Source organism: Podarcis erhardii (genome assembly GCF_964252035.2).
Source record: "Podarcis erhardii genome assembly, chromosome: 7".
Taxonomy (NCBI): domain Eukaryota; kingdom Metazoa; phylum Chordata; class Lepidosauria; order Squamata; family Lacertidae; genus Podarcis; species Podarcis erhardii.
In genome coordinates, this window is record NC_138511.1 from 17,109,311 (window position 1) to 17,128,321 (window position 19,011).

General features: G+C 49.4%; 1 protein-coding gene across 1 annotated transcript; it reads left to right on the forward strand.

Annotated features, from left to right (window-relative positions):
• The first annotated feature begins 1,155 nt into the window (after positions 1-1,155).
• SRM (spermidine synthase) lies at positions 1,156-13,066 on the forward strand. The gene is made up of 8 exons (XM_081871289.1): positions 1,156-1,460; positions 2,665-2,785; positions 4,055-4,147; positions 6,546-6,699; positions 8,820-8,903; positions 9,792-9,937; positions 10,951-11,073; positions 12,308-13,066. The coding sequence occupies exons 1-8, from the start codon at positions 1,243-1,245 to the stop codon at positions 12,323-12,325; spliced, it is 957 nt and encodes a 318-aa protein (XP_081727415.1). The 5' UTR covers positions 1,156-1,242; the 3' UTR covers positions 12,326-13,066.
• The last annotated feature ends 5,945 nt before the right edge of the window (positions 13,067-19,011 follow it).

Consider the following 19,011-nt stretch of genomic DNA (forward strand, 5'->3'; position numbering starts at 1 on the left):
AGCAGGGACTGAGCAACGGGAGCTCACCCCATTGCAGGGATTCGAACCACCAACCTTCTGATCGGCAAGCCCTAGGCTCTGGTTTAACCCACAGTGCTACCCGTGTCCCTAATAAACTATTAGTGGTGGTGTTATTCTCTTCTGGCAACCCTTGCACTCAAGCAGTCACTTTGGTGCTGTCTATCACAGAGGTTTCTCTTAACCCCTGAAAGGCACACTACATTGTTTCTTGAGATGTTGTTTAGTCGTGTCCGACTCTTCGTGAGCCCATAGAGCAGAGCACGCCAGTGTCTTCCACTGCCTCCTGCAGTTTGGTCAAACTCATGCTGGTAGTTTCGAGAACACTGTCCAACCATCTCGTCCTCTGTCGTCCCCTTCTCCTTGTGCCCTCAATCTTTCCCAACATCAGGGTCTTTTCCAGGGAGTCCTCTTTTCATGAGGTGGCCAAAGTATTGGAGCCTCAGCTTCACGATCTGTCCTTCCAGTGAGCACTCAGGGCTGATTTCCTTAAGAATTGATACGTTTGATCTTCTTGCAGTCCATGGGACTTTATGGTCCAGCTCTCACTTCCATACATCAGCTACTGGGAAAACCACAGCTTTAACTATACGGACCTTTGATGGCAAGGTGATGTCTCTGCTTTTTAAGATGCTGTCTAGGTTTGTCATTGCTTTTCTCTTAAGCTTTTATATTCGACTGAGAATATCAGGCTATGCATGGCACTTAAAGAACCTTTGAAGAAGCCCCGCGGAGTTTAATGGACTTGCTCAAATGCAAAAAAAAAGCCACCCCGTGCACATGGATTGAAGATGCAACGTGGCCTCACTTGCCCTTGCTGAAGAGCCACGTGGAGAGAGGCTTCAGCCTTCCCCTCCTTCCAGCCAATCAGGAGCCCGCATCGCCCTCCCTACCGCAGCTGCTCCGCGACGTCTCTATCTCGCTCTCACGCGCAAGGAACGCCCAGCGCCCCACGTGGCCCGCCCGCCCCGCGAGCGCACCCTACCTTGCTCGCTCGCCTCGCCTCCCCGTCGAACCCTCTCCGCCCGCAGCCAACCAGAGGCTGCCGCTGCCTCCGCCGGCCCCGCGGACGCGGCTCCTCATTGGTCGGCGCCGCGCTTGGGCGCGCCTCCCTTGAAGCCGCCGCTGCGCCGGTTCGGCTGAGGCGTGCACAGGTGGCCTGCGCTTGCGGAGGCGAGGCGGAGCGGAGGGGCAGCCGCTTCGCCTTGCCCAGTTCGGCCGGCCATGGAGCTTGGCCTGGGAGGAAGAGAAGGAGGAGGAAGGAGGGCAGCAGCAGCGGGAGGGGAGGTGGAGGAGGAGGCGGCAGCCCCAGCAGCCGTCATCCAAGAGGGCTGGTTCCGCGAGACGTGCAGCCTCTGGCCCGGGCAGGCCCTCTCTCTGCAAGTCCAGGAGGTCCTGCATCACCAGCGGTCGCCCTTCCAAGAGATCCTGGTCTTCAGGAGGTAAGGGTGCGGGAGAAAGGCCAGGATGCGGGGATTGAGCACGTGAGGATGGCGTGCACGGGTGCGCTGCCCCGATCCTGTCAAAAGCACAGGGCGGGGCTGCCCTTGGGTGGCGTTCATACAGCCCACCTTTTTGTCCAAGGAGTCTTCCCACCCATCCACCCACCCCCAGAAAAAGATCTCATTGTTTGGCTCCCCCCGAGCTCCCCCCATTGAGCTTTTGTGGCCAAGTGGGGCATTTGAACCTGAGTCTCAGTGGGACACCCTCCACATGTGTTTCTCAAACTCTGGTCCCCAGCTGTTGTCGGACTGCAGCTGCCATCATCCCTCATCACTGGTCCTGCTACAGTAAGAGTGATGGGAGTTGTAGATGGAGACCCAGGTTTGAGAAACGCTGCTCTAAGCTCTGCCTCTCACTCAAGGTGACTCCTTCCTGGCTGGTGGCAGCAGGTGCTGCCTTGGAATTTGACAACTGGTCCATCTAGGTCAGCGTTACCTGCACTGACTGGCAGCGGCATTGTTGGGATTCAGAGGCAGGAGTCTTCCCCAGCCCTACTTGGAGCCCTTTGGGGCTCTTTGTATGCAAGGCAGGTGCTATTGGGCTCTAGCCAGCTGTTAGGGATGATGGGATCTGTAGATCAACAACATCTGGAGGGCTGTATCTTCATCTGCTTCTGTATTTAAAAAAAAAAGAAGGCAGAGTTATTTTGGGGGTAGCTAGGGGCAGTGAAGGCAAGTGATGGCCTAGTTGAGGAACAGGGGCCCTTTGTGTCCCTGTACGTTGTTCAAGTTCTCACAAGCCCCAGACAGCAGTCCCTGTCTTTGCCTTAAAGGCACCTTAGGGACAGTGAAGTCAAGTGATGGTCAGATTTATGATGGAGGTAACTTGGGACAGGAAAGGCAAGTGATGGCCTCGTTCAGGAACAGGGACCCTTTGCACCTCTATAGGTTGTTAGATTCCCAGTTCTCACCAGCCTCAGCCAGCATGGCCAGAGGTCCCTGTCCTTGCATTAAAGGCACCTTAGGGACAGTGAAGGCAACTGATGGCCTACTTCAAGGATGGGGAACTTGTGGCCATCCAGGTATTGTCCCTGGAGCTCTGCAACGTTGGTGTTCAGGGACTTAAAGGGGCATATTTTGGAGACCGTACACCTTTGCCCTGCTATTCAGACCCATCATTTCCCCTGCTCTCTTCTTCCTCTAGCAAAACATACGGGAACGTCTTGGTTCTCGATGGCGTTATCCAGTGCACAGAAAGGGACGAGTTTTCGTACCAGGAAATGATCGCTAACCTTCCCTTGTGCAGTCACCCAAACCCACAGAAGGTAAGCCTCGTACTGTCATCCTCCTGGGGGATCCATCTCTGGACATGATCCTGTGAAGAACTTTGCTGCATCAGGTCCTCTAGGCCAGCACCCGTGGGGTTTTTTTGCGGCGGGGTTACCTGCATATTTTGCCACATTTGATTCTTTGACCTGTCTCCAACTAAGTCCTACTGGAGAGCAGACCTGCTGAAATTAATGGGCCCAATTTAGTCACGTCCATTGACTTCAGTGAGTCTGCTGTGCACAGGGCTAGCACTGGATCCAACCCTTTGTTAATTTTTATTGGGCAGCCATTAGCTTTTAGGGTTACATGTAAAGGTAAAGGACCTTTAAGCCCAGACAAAGGCGACTATGGGGTTGCGGCGCGCATCTCGCTTTCAGGCCGAGGGAGCCAGCGTTGGTCCACAGACAGCTTTCCCGGTCATGTGGCCAGCAGGGCTAAACCGCTTCTGGTGCAACGGGACACCGTAACGGAAGCCAGAGCGCACAGAAACGCCGTTTACCTTCCCGCCGGACTGGTACCTATTTATCTACTTGCACTGGCGTGCTTTCGAACTGCTAGGTTGGCAGGAGCTGGGACAGAGCAACAGGAGCTCACCCCTTTATGGGGATTTGAACCGCCGACCTCCTGATCGGCAAGCCCAAGAGGCTCAGTGGTTTAGACCACAGTGCCTCCCGTGTCCTATGGTTACATATATTCATAGTTCAACTGTAAGTTGCTTTGAGAGTGGGTGGTAGGTAATCTAACTTAAGAAGTAAAGATGTAGAATATTGTAAAGTACAGAAAGGGGTAAGGGCAGGTTTCATTGCTTAGGTTAATGACCATGTAACGACAGAAGGGAAGGCTGCAGTTGGTCAGGGGTGGGGATCCTAGATTCATAGAATTGTAGAGTTGAAAGGAAGCCTGAGGATCATCTCCTCCAACCCCCTGCAATGCAGGAATCTCAACTAAAGAATCTCTGACCACACATCCTCCTCAGCCACACCCTCTCTGCTTTGCACCCTCCTTCCATGTTTTTGCCTAGCTGGAATATGTCCTTGTCCTTGGACCGTGACTATGCCTCTTGCTTGTTTGGATGGAGGGCAGAGAGGGGCGTGTGAGTAGAGTGGGGAAACTAGCCTACTGTCCAAAGGTAAAATTCGCATTCGTTGCTCCACCCACGTTTGCTTCTGGCATGTGGCCCCCGAAAGGGAACACGGCCCTCGTCTAGGGGGATGAATGGGTGGGCGTTCTCAGAGCAAAGTAACCGTGCCGTCTCCACTACACAGGTGCTCATCATTGGGGGCGGCGATGGAGGAGTCTTGCGGGAAGTGGTCAAGCACCCCTCCGTGGAGTCCGTAATACAGTGCGAAATTGACGAGGTAACAAAGTTAGTTCTGCTTATGGATCGTTGCCTGTCAAATGGGATTCCCCCAAACTGTGATCCTCAGCCTGCAGTCCACGACGTGCAATTTAAAATTGCACGGCATCTCCCACGACACATTTATGATTGCTGCAACAAGGGGGTCTGTTTGGTTGACCAGTAAATTGGTGGCCAGTGGTCCGCCAAGACCCCTGGGAGTTTCCAAGAGGTCCTCCGGCAGCGGGGTGGGGCGATGGGAAACCAGTAACAGAAAATTTAGAAGGATTTGACCTCAAGAGCTCACAATGGGTGAGAGCCAAGGTTAGGTTTGATAGAATTGTAGCATTGGAAGGGACCCTGACGGTCATCTAGTCCAACCCTCTGCAATGCAGGAATCACTGCTAGAGCATCCATGACAGATGGCCACCCAACCTCTGCTTAAAAACCTCCAAGGAAGGGGGAGAGTCCACCACCTTCCCATGGAGCCAGTAGACCCGTTGAAATAAATAAATGAAGATGACTAACTTGGGCTCATAAATTTCAATCGGCCTAAGGCTTCGGTGGCTGCAAGCCAAAGTTTCTGTGTTATTAGCCTAATTTCTTTCCTCTTGCCCAAGCTCTGAGGGCGTTGACTGTCTTGTTGCCTGGTACATTTCAGAGCTCTTTGACAGGATAAAAGCAATTATCAACCTATCCTTTCCCCGGGGCTATGATTTCTTAACCGCCTTCCTTATTAAAGACCTACTTCCTTGTCCTCTAGTTGTGAAGAATTATAGGACTGAAGGAAACTATGCAGCTTATCTTGTCAAACCACCTGCAGGGCAGGAATCTTTTTGCCCAGCGTGGGGCTCAAGCCCTCAACCCTGAGATTTAAGAGTCTCATTCATGCTCTACAGACTGAACTCAAAGAGGGGGCGGGGCGAGTACCACCTCCTCCTCCACCCAACCTTGGAAGTTTTTTGGGGTTTTTTGCAAGATGAGGCAGAGAGAGAAAAATGCATTTTGCATCATGCTAATGAAATCTTGCCAGGGCAAAGTCGGCAGGAATCCAAATTGGGGGTAGGGGTGGCAGGTTTGCACAGGTAGCACCTGCAACAAAATGCTGCAGTGCAAATCAGAAATTAAGGTCACAATGGATATGGTTTGAAGAATATATGAGTACACACTTCTCTGAAGATAGCATGCTGATATGTTTAGACTAAGTTGTAAAGTTGACCTAGAAAAAATTAACAGTTTAATAAGAGAAGTAAGGTGGAGATACATGAATTGCAATGCAAATAAGAACTATAAAGTAATAAAGATGACGAGCACTGGCAGAGGGAAGTCACATGGGTGTTTACCTATTTTATGTATTTTTCTTTTTCCTTTGCCTTTTCTTTTTTTTTTCTGTAAGTGTATGTACATTATTGTTATGTATGTATGTATGTACAGTGGTACCTCGGGTTACAGACACTTCAGGTTACAGACTCTGCTAACCCAGAAATAGTACCTCGGGTTAAGAACTTTGCTTCAGGATGCGAACAGAAATCGTGCGGTGGCAGCGGGAGGCCCCATTAGCTAAAGTGGTACCTCAGGTTAAGAACAGTTTCAGGTTAAGAACAGACCTCCAGAACGAATTAAGTTCTTAACCCGAGGTACCACTGTATGTATGTCTAAATAATAATTTTAAAAATGCTGCAGTGCAGTCCCTAACAGGAACGTTTGTGTTCAGAGTTCCTCCAAAAATGCAAAGCCGGCCAGCTGAGCCTTTCCTCCCCATCCCAGGGCCGGTTACTTCTACAGCCAACATTCCTTAGAGATGCAAGGCACATTGCCTCAATGGGAGGAGATAAGCTGAACCACTTTGGTTTGGGATTTCTTTAAATCCCCAAACATCTCTTCATTCTTCTGGATTCTCCTCAGCAGCCCCGAAACCTCCCTCTCTGTTCCCTGTGGTCCTGATTTGGCTCTCCGATCAGAATAGGAGTCTCCTAACAACTCTCTGCACCTTTCACAAACTACAGTTCCCAGGATTCTTTGGGAGAAGCCATGACTGTTTAAAGTGGTATGATGCGGCCTAGAATGTATCGTGCAGATAGGACCCAAGTGTGGTTTCTAGTGATTTATTTATTCCAGTGGTTTTAGTAATTTATTACTGTTATTTATTTAAAGCAATTTCCCTGCCTAAAATCCTGTTCTTCATCCAACCGAAGCTCATGGAATCTCAGCTTGGAGTCTTAGCACAAAAGGAAAAGGGGATAGGGAAGGAGGAGGAAGAAAGCAAACTCGGGCGCGTTTATTAATTTATTATTTTGTTTGTTTTTCTTACTGTACACCTAGGACTTGGTGGGAGGTTTGCCATCTATATGTGTGGTTTATCAATTGGGCGAGTAAATAGACAAAACTTTTTCTTTCTCTTTCTTGGGGGGGGGGGGCAGGATGTGATCCAAGCATCTAAGAAGTACCTCCCAGGAATGGCCGTGGGATATTCCAGCCCGAAACTCACCTTGCATGTTGGAGACGGCTTCGAATTCATGAAGCAGAACCAGGAGGCTTTTGATGTGATAATCACAGACTCTTCCGACCCCATGGGTGAGTGCAGAGGGCGTCGGGGATCTTGACCAGCGACTGTGATTGGATCGTGAATCTTATGTACATGCTGGGGCATGCATTCTTGGGGTTGACCTGGAGGCTGCAGCTTGTACAGATCGCACACCTAAGTGGCTTGTGGGGGCAAATGACTTCTGGGATTAGCACCATCACCCAGTCCACTTCCAGGTCACTTTCAAGGTGTTTGAAGTCCTTATACAGCTCAGGAGCAGTTGACATGAGAGACCGCCTTATGCACCCAGCAAATCACTGCGGTCTGCCGGAAAGCTTTCTCTGCCAGTTCCAAAAATCCCTGAATCCTTCTTTGTGGGAACTCCTAGGCCACACGATGACCATATACATACGTAATGGACAATCTTTATAGAATTCCTACAAACCATAACAAGTCCAAAATGAAATATTTAGTCTCAAAGTCTCTGAAAGATTGTCTATTATGTAGGTATGTATGGTCATTGTGTTGCCTAGACATTTTTGACGTTCTCTTTGCAACACGGATTGGTTTGGATACTTGTGGGAACTGCCCCTGTTGCTGCCGCTGTTGTCTTTCAGGTGGTTTTTTGTTTTTTTGGTAATATTAAGCAGTACAGTGGTACCTCAGGTTACATACGCTTCAGGTTACAGACTCCGCTAACCCAGAAATAGTACCTCGGGTTAAGAATTTTGCTTCAGGATGAGAACAGAAATCATGCTTTGGCAGCGCGGCAGCAGCAGGAGGCCCCATTAGCTAAAGTGGTGCTTCAGGTTAAGAACAGTTTCAGTTTAAGAACGGACCTCCAGAACAAATTAAGTACGTAACCAGAGGTACCACTGTATATGCCGTATTTTTCGCCCTATAGGACGCACTTTTTCCCCTCCAAAAATGAAGGGGAGATGTGTGTGCGTCCTATGGGGCAAATGCAGGCTTTCGCTGAAGCCTGGAGAGCGAGAGGTGTTGGTGCGCACCGACCCCTCTCACTCTCCAGGCTTCAGGAAGCTATCCGCAAGCCTTGGGAGCCCGCGGGAGTTCCCACCAAGCTCCCAAGGCTTGCAGACAGCAGCCTGTTCTGGGGGCTGGGGTCGGGGGAAGCTTGGGCTTCCCCCCCCACATCCCCGCAAGCTCCGAGAGTGATGGCGAGGTTGCGCAACCTCGCCTTCGCTCCCAGCCCCCCAGCCCCGAGGCTGTCATGGCTTCTTTGCCCTTTGGGGCTCGTGGGGATTTCCCCCCCCCCAAAAAAAAATAAGTGCGCCCTATGGGCCGGTGCGCCCTATAGGGCGAAAAATACGGTAAATGCTTTTGGCTCAAAAGAAAAAGAGAAGAGGAGAAGCAAATTCAGACACTCTGATTAAAGGTAAAGGCAAAGGGACCCCTGACCATTAGGTCCAGTCGCGGACGACTCTGGGGTTGCGGCGCTCATCTCGCTTTACTGGCTGAGGGAGCCAGCGTTTGTCTGCAGACAGTTTTTCCAGGTCATGTGGCCAGCATGACTAAGCCACTTCTGGCAAAACCAGAGCAGCGCACGGAAATGCCGTTTACCTTCCCACCGGAGCGGTACCTATTTATCTACTTGCACTTTCATGCGCTTTCGAACTGCTTTGTGTGGCGGGAGGTTTGCCCTCAAAGGTGTGGCTTGCAGATAGGGTGAATATAAATGGATGAATGCAGTTTTGCAGGGTGTGATCCGAGCGATCCCAGAAATACCTCCCAGGTATTTTCATACTGGCGGGACGTGGGTGGCGCTGTGGGTTAAACCACAAAGCCTAGGGCTCGCTGATCAGAAGGTCGGCGGTTCGAATCCCTGCAATGGGGTGAGCTCCCATTGTTCGGTCCCTGCTCCTGCTAACCTATCAGTTCGAAAGCACCTCAAAGTGCAAGTAGATAAATAGGTACCGCTCTGGCGGGAAGGCAAAGGCGTTTCCGTGCGTTGCTCTGGTTTGCCAGAAGCGGCTTAGTCATGCTGGCCACATGACCCGGAAGCTGTACGCCGGCTCCCTCGGCCAATAAAGCGAGATGAGCGTCGCAACCCCAGAGTCGTCCACAACTGGACCTAATGGTCAGGGGTCCCTTTACCTTTTACCTTTATTTTCATACTGAACCCTCCCTGGTGCTGTTCCTTCCTCTCCAGGTCCTGCAGAAAGCCTCTTCAAAGAATCCTACTACCAGCTGATGAAGACAGCTCTGCGGGAAGATGGCATTCTATGCTGCCAAGGTGAGGGACAGCCGAAATAGCCTGTGTGCTGATGACCAGTTGGAGGCACTGAGCACTGTTGGGTTTCCCCCCACCCCTCCTTTAAAAAAATAAAAAAAAAAGCAGGGATGGAAAGCCTGGTGCCCCCAAGATCAGGGGTCCCCCTACTCAGGTAGGTCCATGAGCTTCATTCAGGTGGTCTGCAGCACGCCCACAGTAAATACTCGTATTGGGTTTTAATTGTGTTTGTATTTCTTCCTGTATTATTTTTCATTCTATTGCAGTTCAAACTAACACATCCATTTTAATAAGTAATGGGGGAAATTTCTAATTTATCTTGAAAACCATTGTATACAGTTAAAATCGTTAGTAGGGTTGGAATAACACTTGTAGTTTAATGGTGAATTTTGGACACAATGGAGAGGTAAAAGATTTGGATTGTTGTAGAAGATGCAGGAGGAAATGATTAACAACAGGACCCACAAAGGGGAGATTCTTTGGAATCTTGTTTCTATGTTGTATGTTGGATATGTGACTGTAAAATTTTAAGCTGAAAACCAACCAAATACATACATACATACACAGCAAAAATGAAATATGTAAGAAATGAAGCAAGGTATAAAAGTACAAATTGAAATACCATGCTGCATTTAACACAGCGTATCAGGGTTGCTGCAACAGCCAAAAAAATAATGTAGGGCCTTCTCAGTGGTGGCACATGTGCAGTGGAACTCCCTTTCAGGTTTCTGGGTGGTCCAGCTCAGATCTAGTTCTTTGGAAGACTGCCCCCTAGTTCCTGAGAGGTGGAAGGGCCCCAGATTCTTGGCTAACCAAATACCAGCTCTTCTTTCCCCCAGCTACCCAGGAAGGCTTTGATAACGCCCCTCTCCACATTTGTCTCTCTGCCAGGCGAATGCCAGTGGCTGCACCTGGACCTCATTAAGGAGATGCGCCAGTTCTGCAAGTCGCTGTTCCCCGTGGTCGAGTACGCCTACTGCACCATCCCGACCTACCCCAGCGGACAGATCGGCTTCATGCTCTGCAGCAAGAATTCAGTAAGGGATATTGCCGCTTCTTTCTGTCAGTCAGGGCTTGGGGAGCAGAGGCTTGCATGCCGGAGCAAGCCCTTTGCAGAGCATTGAAACTTACGGGCGTGAATCAGTCTTTTCCATCAATGTCACTGGGCAGTGGTACCTTGGTTCCTAAGTACAGTGGTACCTTGGTTCCCAAACATAATCCGTTCCGGAAGTCCGTTCCAAAACCAAAGCATTCCAAAACCAAGGCGTCTTTTCCCATAGAAAGTAATGCAAAACGGATTAATCCATTCCAGACTTTTGAAAACAACACCTAAAACAGCAATTCAACATGACTTTTACTAACGAGACCATCGATCCATAAAATGAAAGCAATAAGCGATGTACTGCAGTCACACAATCAGTAGCTGAACTGGGTTCCACACAGTCACAAAAACGAAACCAAAAGAGCCGCAAAAACACAAAATAAATAGCAAAAGCAGACAGACCTCAGCATAACACACAAAACATAAGTGTGGCACTTAAATTGGAAGCGTAACACTCAAAACGGAGCACAAGCACGTTCGGCTTCCGAAAAATGTTCGCAAACTGGAACACTTACTTCTGGGTTTGCAGTTTTGGGTTCCAAGTTGTTTGAGTACCAAGGTACCACTGTAAATCCGGGTTGCGTGCAGTCCCCCAGGGACTTCTGTCCGGCTGTCATGACTCTCTCCAATCCACACCTCTTTCCTGTGCTACTGCCTCTTGGCCACTCCTACCTCACAGGGTCATTGTGAAGGGGGCAGAGGAGATGCGTATACACTCCCTTGAGCTCCTTGGGCTATAAATGCAATAAATAAGGGTAAAACGAGGAGATGGAGAACCTTGAGCTCCTTTGGCAAGAAAGAGTAGGGTGGGTGCAATACAGACAACATGCCATTGATGCGGGGATTAGGATACTTATGCATCAGTAAGGCCCCCCCCCATTTCTGCCCCCTTGTGGACGCAAACAGGGATGTTCCTGCAAATAAATCCAATTTTTATTCTTCCTGCAGAACACTAATTTCAGGGACCCTGTCCAACAGTTGTCCCAGAAGGAAGTGGAAGCAATGAATCTTAAGTATTACAACTCGGATGTCCACCGGGCAGCCTTTGTCCTGCCTGAATTTGCACGAAAGGTAAATCACCGGGGCTGAGATGCTGTCCTTACAAAGTGAAGTTTTCTTTGGGGTGGGGGGAAGCAGCTGGTATTCAGAAGCATTGCTGCCTCCAATTCACCATTTCTCCAGGAAAAGCCACAATCACACCATACAGTGGTACCTCGGGTTACATATGCTTCAGGTTACAGACTCCGCTAACCCAGAAATAGTACCTCAGGTTAAGAACTTTGCTTCAGGATGAGAACAGAAATCACGGGGTGGCAGCAGCAGTGGAAGGCCCCATTAGCTTAAGTGGTACCTCAGGTTAAGAACAGTTTCAGCTTAAGAACAGACCTCCGGAACAAATTAAGTACGTAACCAGAAGTTCCAGTGTACATCTAAATTATTACTGTTAATAATGATAATAATTGTCATTCACCCAAGGTCCCAGGGCGGATCCCAACATTAAAACACAATATTAGAAACAGTTTTAAGACTACTTGCCATCACAGAAAGAAGGCAAGACCTAAAAATTACTGCACTGTGATACCACTTTTAAGTAGTCACATTTCCCCACCCCCACCCCAAAGCATTCTGGGATCTGTAGTTCGTTAAGGATGCTGAGAGTTGTTAGGAGACCGCTATTCCCCTTCTAGGAACACAGGTGGCGCTGTGAGTTAAACCACAGAGCCTAGTACTTGCCGATCAGAAGGTCGGCGGTTCAAATCCCCACGATGGGGTGAGCTCCCGTTGCTCGGTCCCTGCTCCTGCCAACCTAGCAGTTCAAAAGCACGTCAAGTGCAAGTAGATAAATACCTTCCCACTCCGGTGGGAAGGTAAGCGGCGTTTCCGTGCACTGCTCTGGTTCGCCAGAAGCGGCTTAGTCATGCTGGCCACATGACCCGGAAACTGTACACCGGCTCCCTCGGCCAATAAAGCGAGATGAGCGCCGGAACCCCAGAGTCGGCCACGACTGGACCTAATGGTCAGGGGTCCCTTTACCTTTATTCCCCTTTCAGAGCTACAATTCCCAGAGTTTCCTTTGAAGAAGGATTGGTTATGAAACTCTGGGAACTGTAATTCCTGGAGGGGAACAGGGGGTCTCCTATCAACTCCCTGGACCCCTAACAAACTACAGTTCCAGGAATTCTCTGGGGGAAGCCATGGCTGCTTAAAGTGGTATCACAGTGTTGTGGATGCGGCCATGGAAAGCCCTAAATGAGGGTCGCGCCATCCTGTTGATTATCCTCGTTTCCCTTTTCCTCCTCACCAGGCTCTGAGCGCCGTGTGAGAACCCCAACGCAGATCCACCTCTGGCCTCGGATACCCCGGCGGGACGGAAAACCCCGGAAGCCTCATCCACCTAGCGGATCGTCTCTGGCGGGCGGGCGGCCTGACGTGGTCCTCGCTTGCCTTGCGGCCTCCAGCCTGCCAGCTAAACATTCCTTCCAATTATGTATTTAAAAAAATGAAAGGACTCTGGGTTTGCACCCAACCGCAGGACCCCACTTCCAAACAACCCCATCCACCTAGTTCAGGCTAAGCTGTTGGCCCATTGCTTGAACTCGTCTCTCCAACATGTGGAGCATTAATGTAGAGCCTTCAGGCGCCTACCTGCTTCCTTTTTAACACCCCCCCCCACCCCGAAAATGCTGTATTTATAACTGACAATGTATCTCCCTTTAAAGTGGTTGCCATCTAGTTTGGAAGGACCAGGCACAATGGTTTGACGCTCTGCCTTTCGAGGGGGCATGGGGATTGGTATTGGGTGGGGTGGGAGCTGACATAGTTGGATATGTTTTCTCTTCTCCCCCCCTTTCCCCTTGCCTCGCTCCCCCTTACCCCCCACCTCCACAGAATGCCCACACCTCTTTCCTCCTTGCCTGGTCAGGTGGTTTTGGTCACCTGCCCCGACTCCTGAGCCCATCAATGGGGTCTCTTCGCGGCGTTTTAATTGGCTGAGCGCAGAAAGACCAAAGTTGTCTGTAGAGAACTGTTAACCTCTTTGTATAGTAAACGGACTCAAATAAAATTTAAGTATCATTTTCTTAAGGGCTGGGTGGGTGGGTGAGCTTTTGAGATAAGCCCCCTCTCTTTTCCGTACGATCAGGGTGCCTTGCTTATTACGATCTTACCAGGCCCTAACATCAGCCGGCGTCTCCAGCGAAACATTTCCAACGGCTCGTCATCACCTCGGCGCCCAAACTGTGGCTCTAAATCATGTTTCTTCTTTGGGGGTGGACCTAGAAATTAATTGGGCCTCTTCCCCTCTCCCCAGTTACTAAAAAACCTAGTCCCATCAGCATTCAAGGCCTCAGCAGTAGCACCTGCTTTTGTGGGAAGAGTTAATGGGCTTTCTTAAAGAGTCAGAGAATCGTTGGTCCTTGAGATCTTTCTGTATGACAACTTCCATCATCACTGGCAGTGCCTGCTGAGGCTGATGGGAGTTCAGTTGCAGCTGGGGTGGAGGGCATTCAGCTTACCCACACGTGTCTTAAGAACTGCTGGGTTGGGATCCAAGGATCATTTTATTTTTAGTCTTCTTGTTTTAGAGCAGGTTTTCCCAAACTTGGGTCTCCAGCTGTTTGGGGACCTCAGTTCCCATCATCCCTGACCACTGGTCCTGCTAGGTAGGGATGGTGAGCGTTGCAGTCCCAAAACAGCTGGAGGAAGTTTGGGTAACCCTGTTTTAGAGCTCTGCTCATGCATCTGGTTCCCTCCCTCTTAGCAATACAGTGGTACCTCGGGTTACATACGCTTCAGGTTACATACGCTTCAGGTTACACACTCCGCTAACCTAGAAATAGTGCTTCAGGTTAAGAACTTTGCTTCAGACTGAGAACAGAAATCGTGCAGCAGCGGTGCGGCAGCAGCAGGAGGCCCCATTAGCTAAAGTGGTGCTTCAGGTTAAGAACAGTTTCAGGTTAAGTACAGCCCTCCGGAACGAATTAAGGACTTAACCTGAGGTACCACTGTATGTATTATTGTCAGGTATCTGTGGCCTTCCAGCTGTTGTGAGGTGCTCAACAGCCAACATGGCTGTCACCTCTGCAAGAACTCTAGACCAGTTGCCTATCTTGGACCATTTATATCTGATTGCAAAATGTCTGTTTTCAAAGGTGATCGTGGGTTGGGAGGGGGGGAATCTGTTAATATCAGCCTGTGCTTGAAAATCACCTGAACTCTGCCCTGTGATACAAGAAAGGTTTGCCCAAAGTGTTGAGTTGGCTTTGTTCTCCCATTTTTTAAAAAATGTCGTGAAGGTGGAACAGTGCATGTATAGAACGAGGCACAGAGAGACATTTATTTCTCCTTTAGGGCATTTGCTCTGCCTAAAGCAGAGAAGAGGGAGGTTATGGCTTTCCACATGCTGTTGAACTCCCATCCCTGTCATTTGCAGCCAGCGAGGGCCAACAATCAGTTGGGTGATGGCATTTGTAGTCCAGCAACATCTCGAGGGCTGCAGGTTCCTCCTCCCTGCCTTGTATACCTGAAGGAGCGTCTCCACCCCCATCGTTCAGCCCGGACACTGAGGTCCAGCGCCGAGGGCTTTCTGGGGGTTCCCTCCCTGCGAGAAGTGAGGTTACAGGGAACCAGGCAGAGGGCCTTCTCGGTGGTAGCGCCTGCCCTGTGGACCGCCCTCCCATCAGATGTCAAGGCAATAAGCAGCTATCTTACTTTTAAAAGACATCTGAAGGCAGCCCTCTTTAGGGAAGTTTTAAATGTTTAATGCTGTATTGTGTTTTATTATTCTGTTTGGAGCCGCCCAGAGTCGCTGAGGAAACCCAGCCAGATGGGCGGGGTATAAATACTAAATAAATAATATTATTGCAAGTTGCCGTGAATGGAGGACTTGTGGCCTTCCTTTTATTGCTGGACTCTAGCTCCCATCATTCCCAGCAACCTGGGCCCAGTGGTCATGGATGATGGGAGTTGTAGTTCAGCAACATCTGAGAGGCTCACAGGGCCAGCAGCAGGAGAAGCTTCCCCTCCTCCCAAAATACCCAGCCTTTTTTCTATTCTGTTTACACGAGAACTTGCTAGTACATGTGGAGCTAACTTAATAAGAATCTCATTACTTGCATGGCTCTTGTTTTGTTTTTAAATCTAGGAATTTAGGCAGCCTCTAATTAGCCCGGTCAAACTATTGGACCACCTAAGCCAGTATTGTCCACACTGACCGGCAGTGGCTCTCCAAGGGTTCAGAGAGAGAGGGCAGTTTTCCAAACCTACCTGGGGATTGAACCTGGGACCTTCTTCATGCAAAACTGGTGCTTTTTCACTAAGCTACTGCCCTCTTGGAGCCATAAGAGATGCTTCTCCTAAGGTTTTAGCTGCATCTTCAGTTTTATTATGTTCACTGGTTAGAGAGCTCTTCCCTGCTTCCACTGTCTGGCAGCAATCCAAACAGGGAGTCTCTCTCCCAGCCCTTCCTGGACTTGAACCTGGGACCTTCTGCTTGCAAGGCGGGTGCTCTGTTAGTGAGCCACAGCCCTTCTCTAGTTTCTACCTGGCAGTTCTTGCCAGAGGAGAGAGAGAGAGAGAGAGAGAGGCAGGTGGGATGATATGCCATGAAATCTCAGCATCCGCTCAGCATGTTTCCGGTGGCGTGGGAGAGCTTGGGTACATGGGCACCAGTAGGGCAATAGCAAATTCAGAGGGGCAGGCTTCCTTTATGACACAGCCACACCCACTTCTAAGATTATACAACCATTTTATGCAATAATAAGAATTCAGGATGCATTGCAACTATCAATGCAGATCTCCCATGTGTTGCCTTTCAGCTAGATCTGCCGTTTTCTGGGATCGTAGCTGGGCAAGTGATTTGGAGGGCTCCAATATCTGCTTTTGGAGCGGCTTAAGCTGTGTTTTCCTATTGTCTGCGGCAGAACGTGCTACTGAAGCACCTTGAGTTTTCAAAGTTACCAAAGGCTTAGCTTTAGAGCAGTGTTCCCCAATCGTAGGTCTTCAGCTGCTTTTGGACTGCAATACCATCACCCCTGACCACTGATCTTGCTAGCTAGGGATGATGGGAGTTGTTGTCCAAAAGCAGCTGAAGACCCAAGTTTGGGAAACACTGCTTTAGAGCAATACAAAAATAGCTCCATGTTCTTCCCACGGACCTTCTTCAAAGTGACCCTAGGAGCCGATCACCAGTGACCGACTCGCCTCCTTTCACTCGGATTGGCTCCAATCAGCACAAAGGGCGAGAGGACTTATCAGCTGCTAAATACGGTAGTTCCCATTTTGTGCTGATTCCCCCCTCAACACTGGTGGGTACTAATCTATTTTAGGGACATAGGTGGCGCTGTGGTCTAAACCACAGAGCCTCTTGGGCTTGCCGATCAGAAGGTTGGCGGTTCGAATCCCCATGACGGGATGAGCTCCTGTTGCTCTGTCCCAGCTCCTGCCAACCTAGCAGTTAGAAAGCACACCAGTGCAAATACATAAATATGTACCACTGTGGCGGGAAGGTAAACGTTTCCGTGTGCTCTGGCTTCCATCACGGTGTCCCATTGCGCCAGAAGCAGTTTAATCATGCTGGCCACATGACCCAGAAAGCTAACGCCACAACTCCCTCGGCCTGAAAGCTGCAAATCCATGGTCGCCTTTGACTGGACTTAACCATCCAGGGGCCTTTTACCTTTACCTTTTAATCTGTACATGCTGTGAGCCTCTGGAACAGAAGTTGCAGAGGCTGTTCTCAGGGCTGTGCAAAGCTGCAGTCTTCTGTGCCAAACCATTGCCCCACCAGGTTCAATATTGTCTACACAGATGAGCCGTGATTCTGCATGGTTTCAGACAGGAGACATCGCCAGCCCCTACCCGGAGATGCCAGGGATCTTCTGTGAAGCAGCGAGTGCCCTGGTTGGCTGTGTAGTTTGGAGGAAGTTTATCCTCTGTATGTTTGGTTGTACATCTCCCTGCTATGTACATTCTCCTCAAATTCTACACCATTTTTACTCCTTCTCTAAGGTGTTGTCAGGATTACTCCTCTCTCTGGACTCTGTGCTATTTGAGTGACTTTGCTAACAGGTTTCACTGCCGTCGTCCCCCACCAACCTGTCTCCCAGTACGAGGCCCTGTTGACCCCTCCCCCAGCAGTCCACGGGGCACTCACAGTTGACATAGATGGTCACCTTCTTCTCCAGCTCTACGATACTGGGGCTGTCAAAGTCCAACACCTGACACTGGTGTATGTCCCTCCGTCTGCCTTGGTCACGTGCGGAAGGCTCAGGATTCCATTGGTGCGGGACCCCAGGCCTACCTGTGTGTCTTCACTCTGGATTTGCAAGGGAGGCAAAAAGGGGAGATCCCCCCAAAAAAAGGTCAGGAGGCCAGTTTCATCTGTGACCTTCTGCATGCAAAGCAATTGCTTGGCCACTGAGCTACAGATATAGAGGTGTTTTAAGCAGGTGCTGAAAAAAACACAGCAAAGGTACCTCCCTACTATCAACAGGCGGGGAGTTCCGAAGTGTAGGTGCTGCCACGCTTTGTAAAACGGTATCTTGCAAGTGTAGAATAAGTAAGATGTGGCGCCTGTAAGAGTGCCGGTTCTGATAATTGAAGCAGTCAAAGTGGGTGCTTATGGGGGAAGGCGATCCCACAAGTAAACTAGTCCCAAGCAGTTTAGGGCTTTATAGTAACACATTGGTCTGGTAGCAAATCGGCAGGCAGTGCAGAGCTTCTGAGCAGAGGTGCCAACAGAATCTCATTCCTACCAACAATGGCGCATTCTGAACACAAGGTGCAGGTTTTGGATGAAGTACAGGGGAATGTACATACTGTATATTCTCCCAGTCTTTTAGGGTTTCTGTTCCTGAAAAAGAGACCGTGTATGACATGCTCCAGGCCCGAGTCGCTGACGAAGGCCTTGCTAAAGTGCATCAAGGAACAAGTCATGCCATGGTCCAAGGAGGCTTTGCAAGTGAGGAGGTGCGTGGCTCGAATTGCGTGGGGAAGAGCTAACGGATGCAACACAACAGGCTCCAAATCCCTCTCCGCTGGCTGATGGCAGAATTGTTTTGCATTTGTGCTGCTTTTCTAATTAGAAAAAGGACATTACAACCCATAAAGTTAGGCTTAGCACAGAACCACTGCTGTCCTGTCCCTATTAAGAGGAGGAAATGTAAAAAGAGGCTATTAAAAAGATGGAGGCCTCCAATAATCATATTTTCAAAAAGGAGTGTAGGAATCTGCCTTGCCCTGAGTCAGAGAATTGAATGTTGGGCCCATCTAGCTCTGTACTATCAACGCATGACTGGCAGCGATTCTCCAGGGTTATGCAGAGCAGATAATCCTGGTCCCTTGAGGGCCCTGGGACCCATGAAACTTCTTCTTTGGTGATCACTCGTAGTCGAGTAAGATTGTCTTCTATAAACTAAGGTTACCAGATGTTCCCCTTTCCCGGGACAGTCCCCGGATTTACAAATCAGTCCCCTGACAAAATCCATCTATTTAGTAGGAAGTTGAAAAGTGTCCCCGGATTCATTTAAAAACAACCTGGTAACCTTACCATAAACACGGTCTTAACAGTGAGCCCGTAAGTGACTGTGGAGGCCAGTTCTGGATCCACACATCCTTCTGAGGCATCTAATCATAGCCTGCATTTTTATCAAAGCTTATATTTTGATCAGGGCCAGTATTTTAAAATGAGCTTAAAGATTTTCAAATGTTTTATGCCAGGCAGAAGACCAGTTGCCTAAGTACTTTGGCAAGATGTTTATCCTCCTGGACAAGGGGGCCCCCTGATTTATAGCAGAAAACAATTCTCAAAGTCGTAAAAAGGGAATTACAGGCTGAGAGCCAAGGTTACACTGACCCTACATATTACAGAATATAAAAAAAGCAGAGAAAAACATAATTAAGAGTTGGTAAATAGTAAAATAAAACCATGTGCCTCCCATTAAACTTGAGCCATATTTTCCTAAGGTTAAAAGGTCAAGAGCAAATGGAAAAAGCAACTGGCTTGGCTGG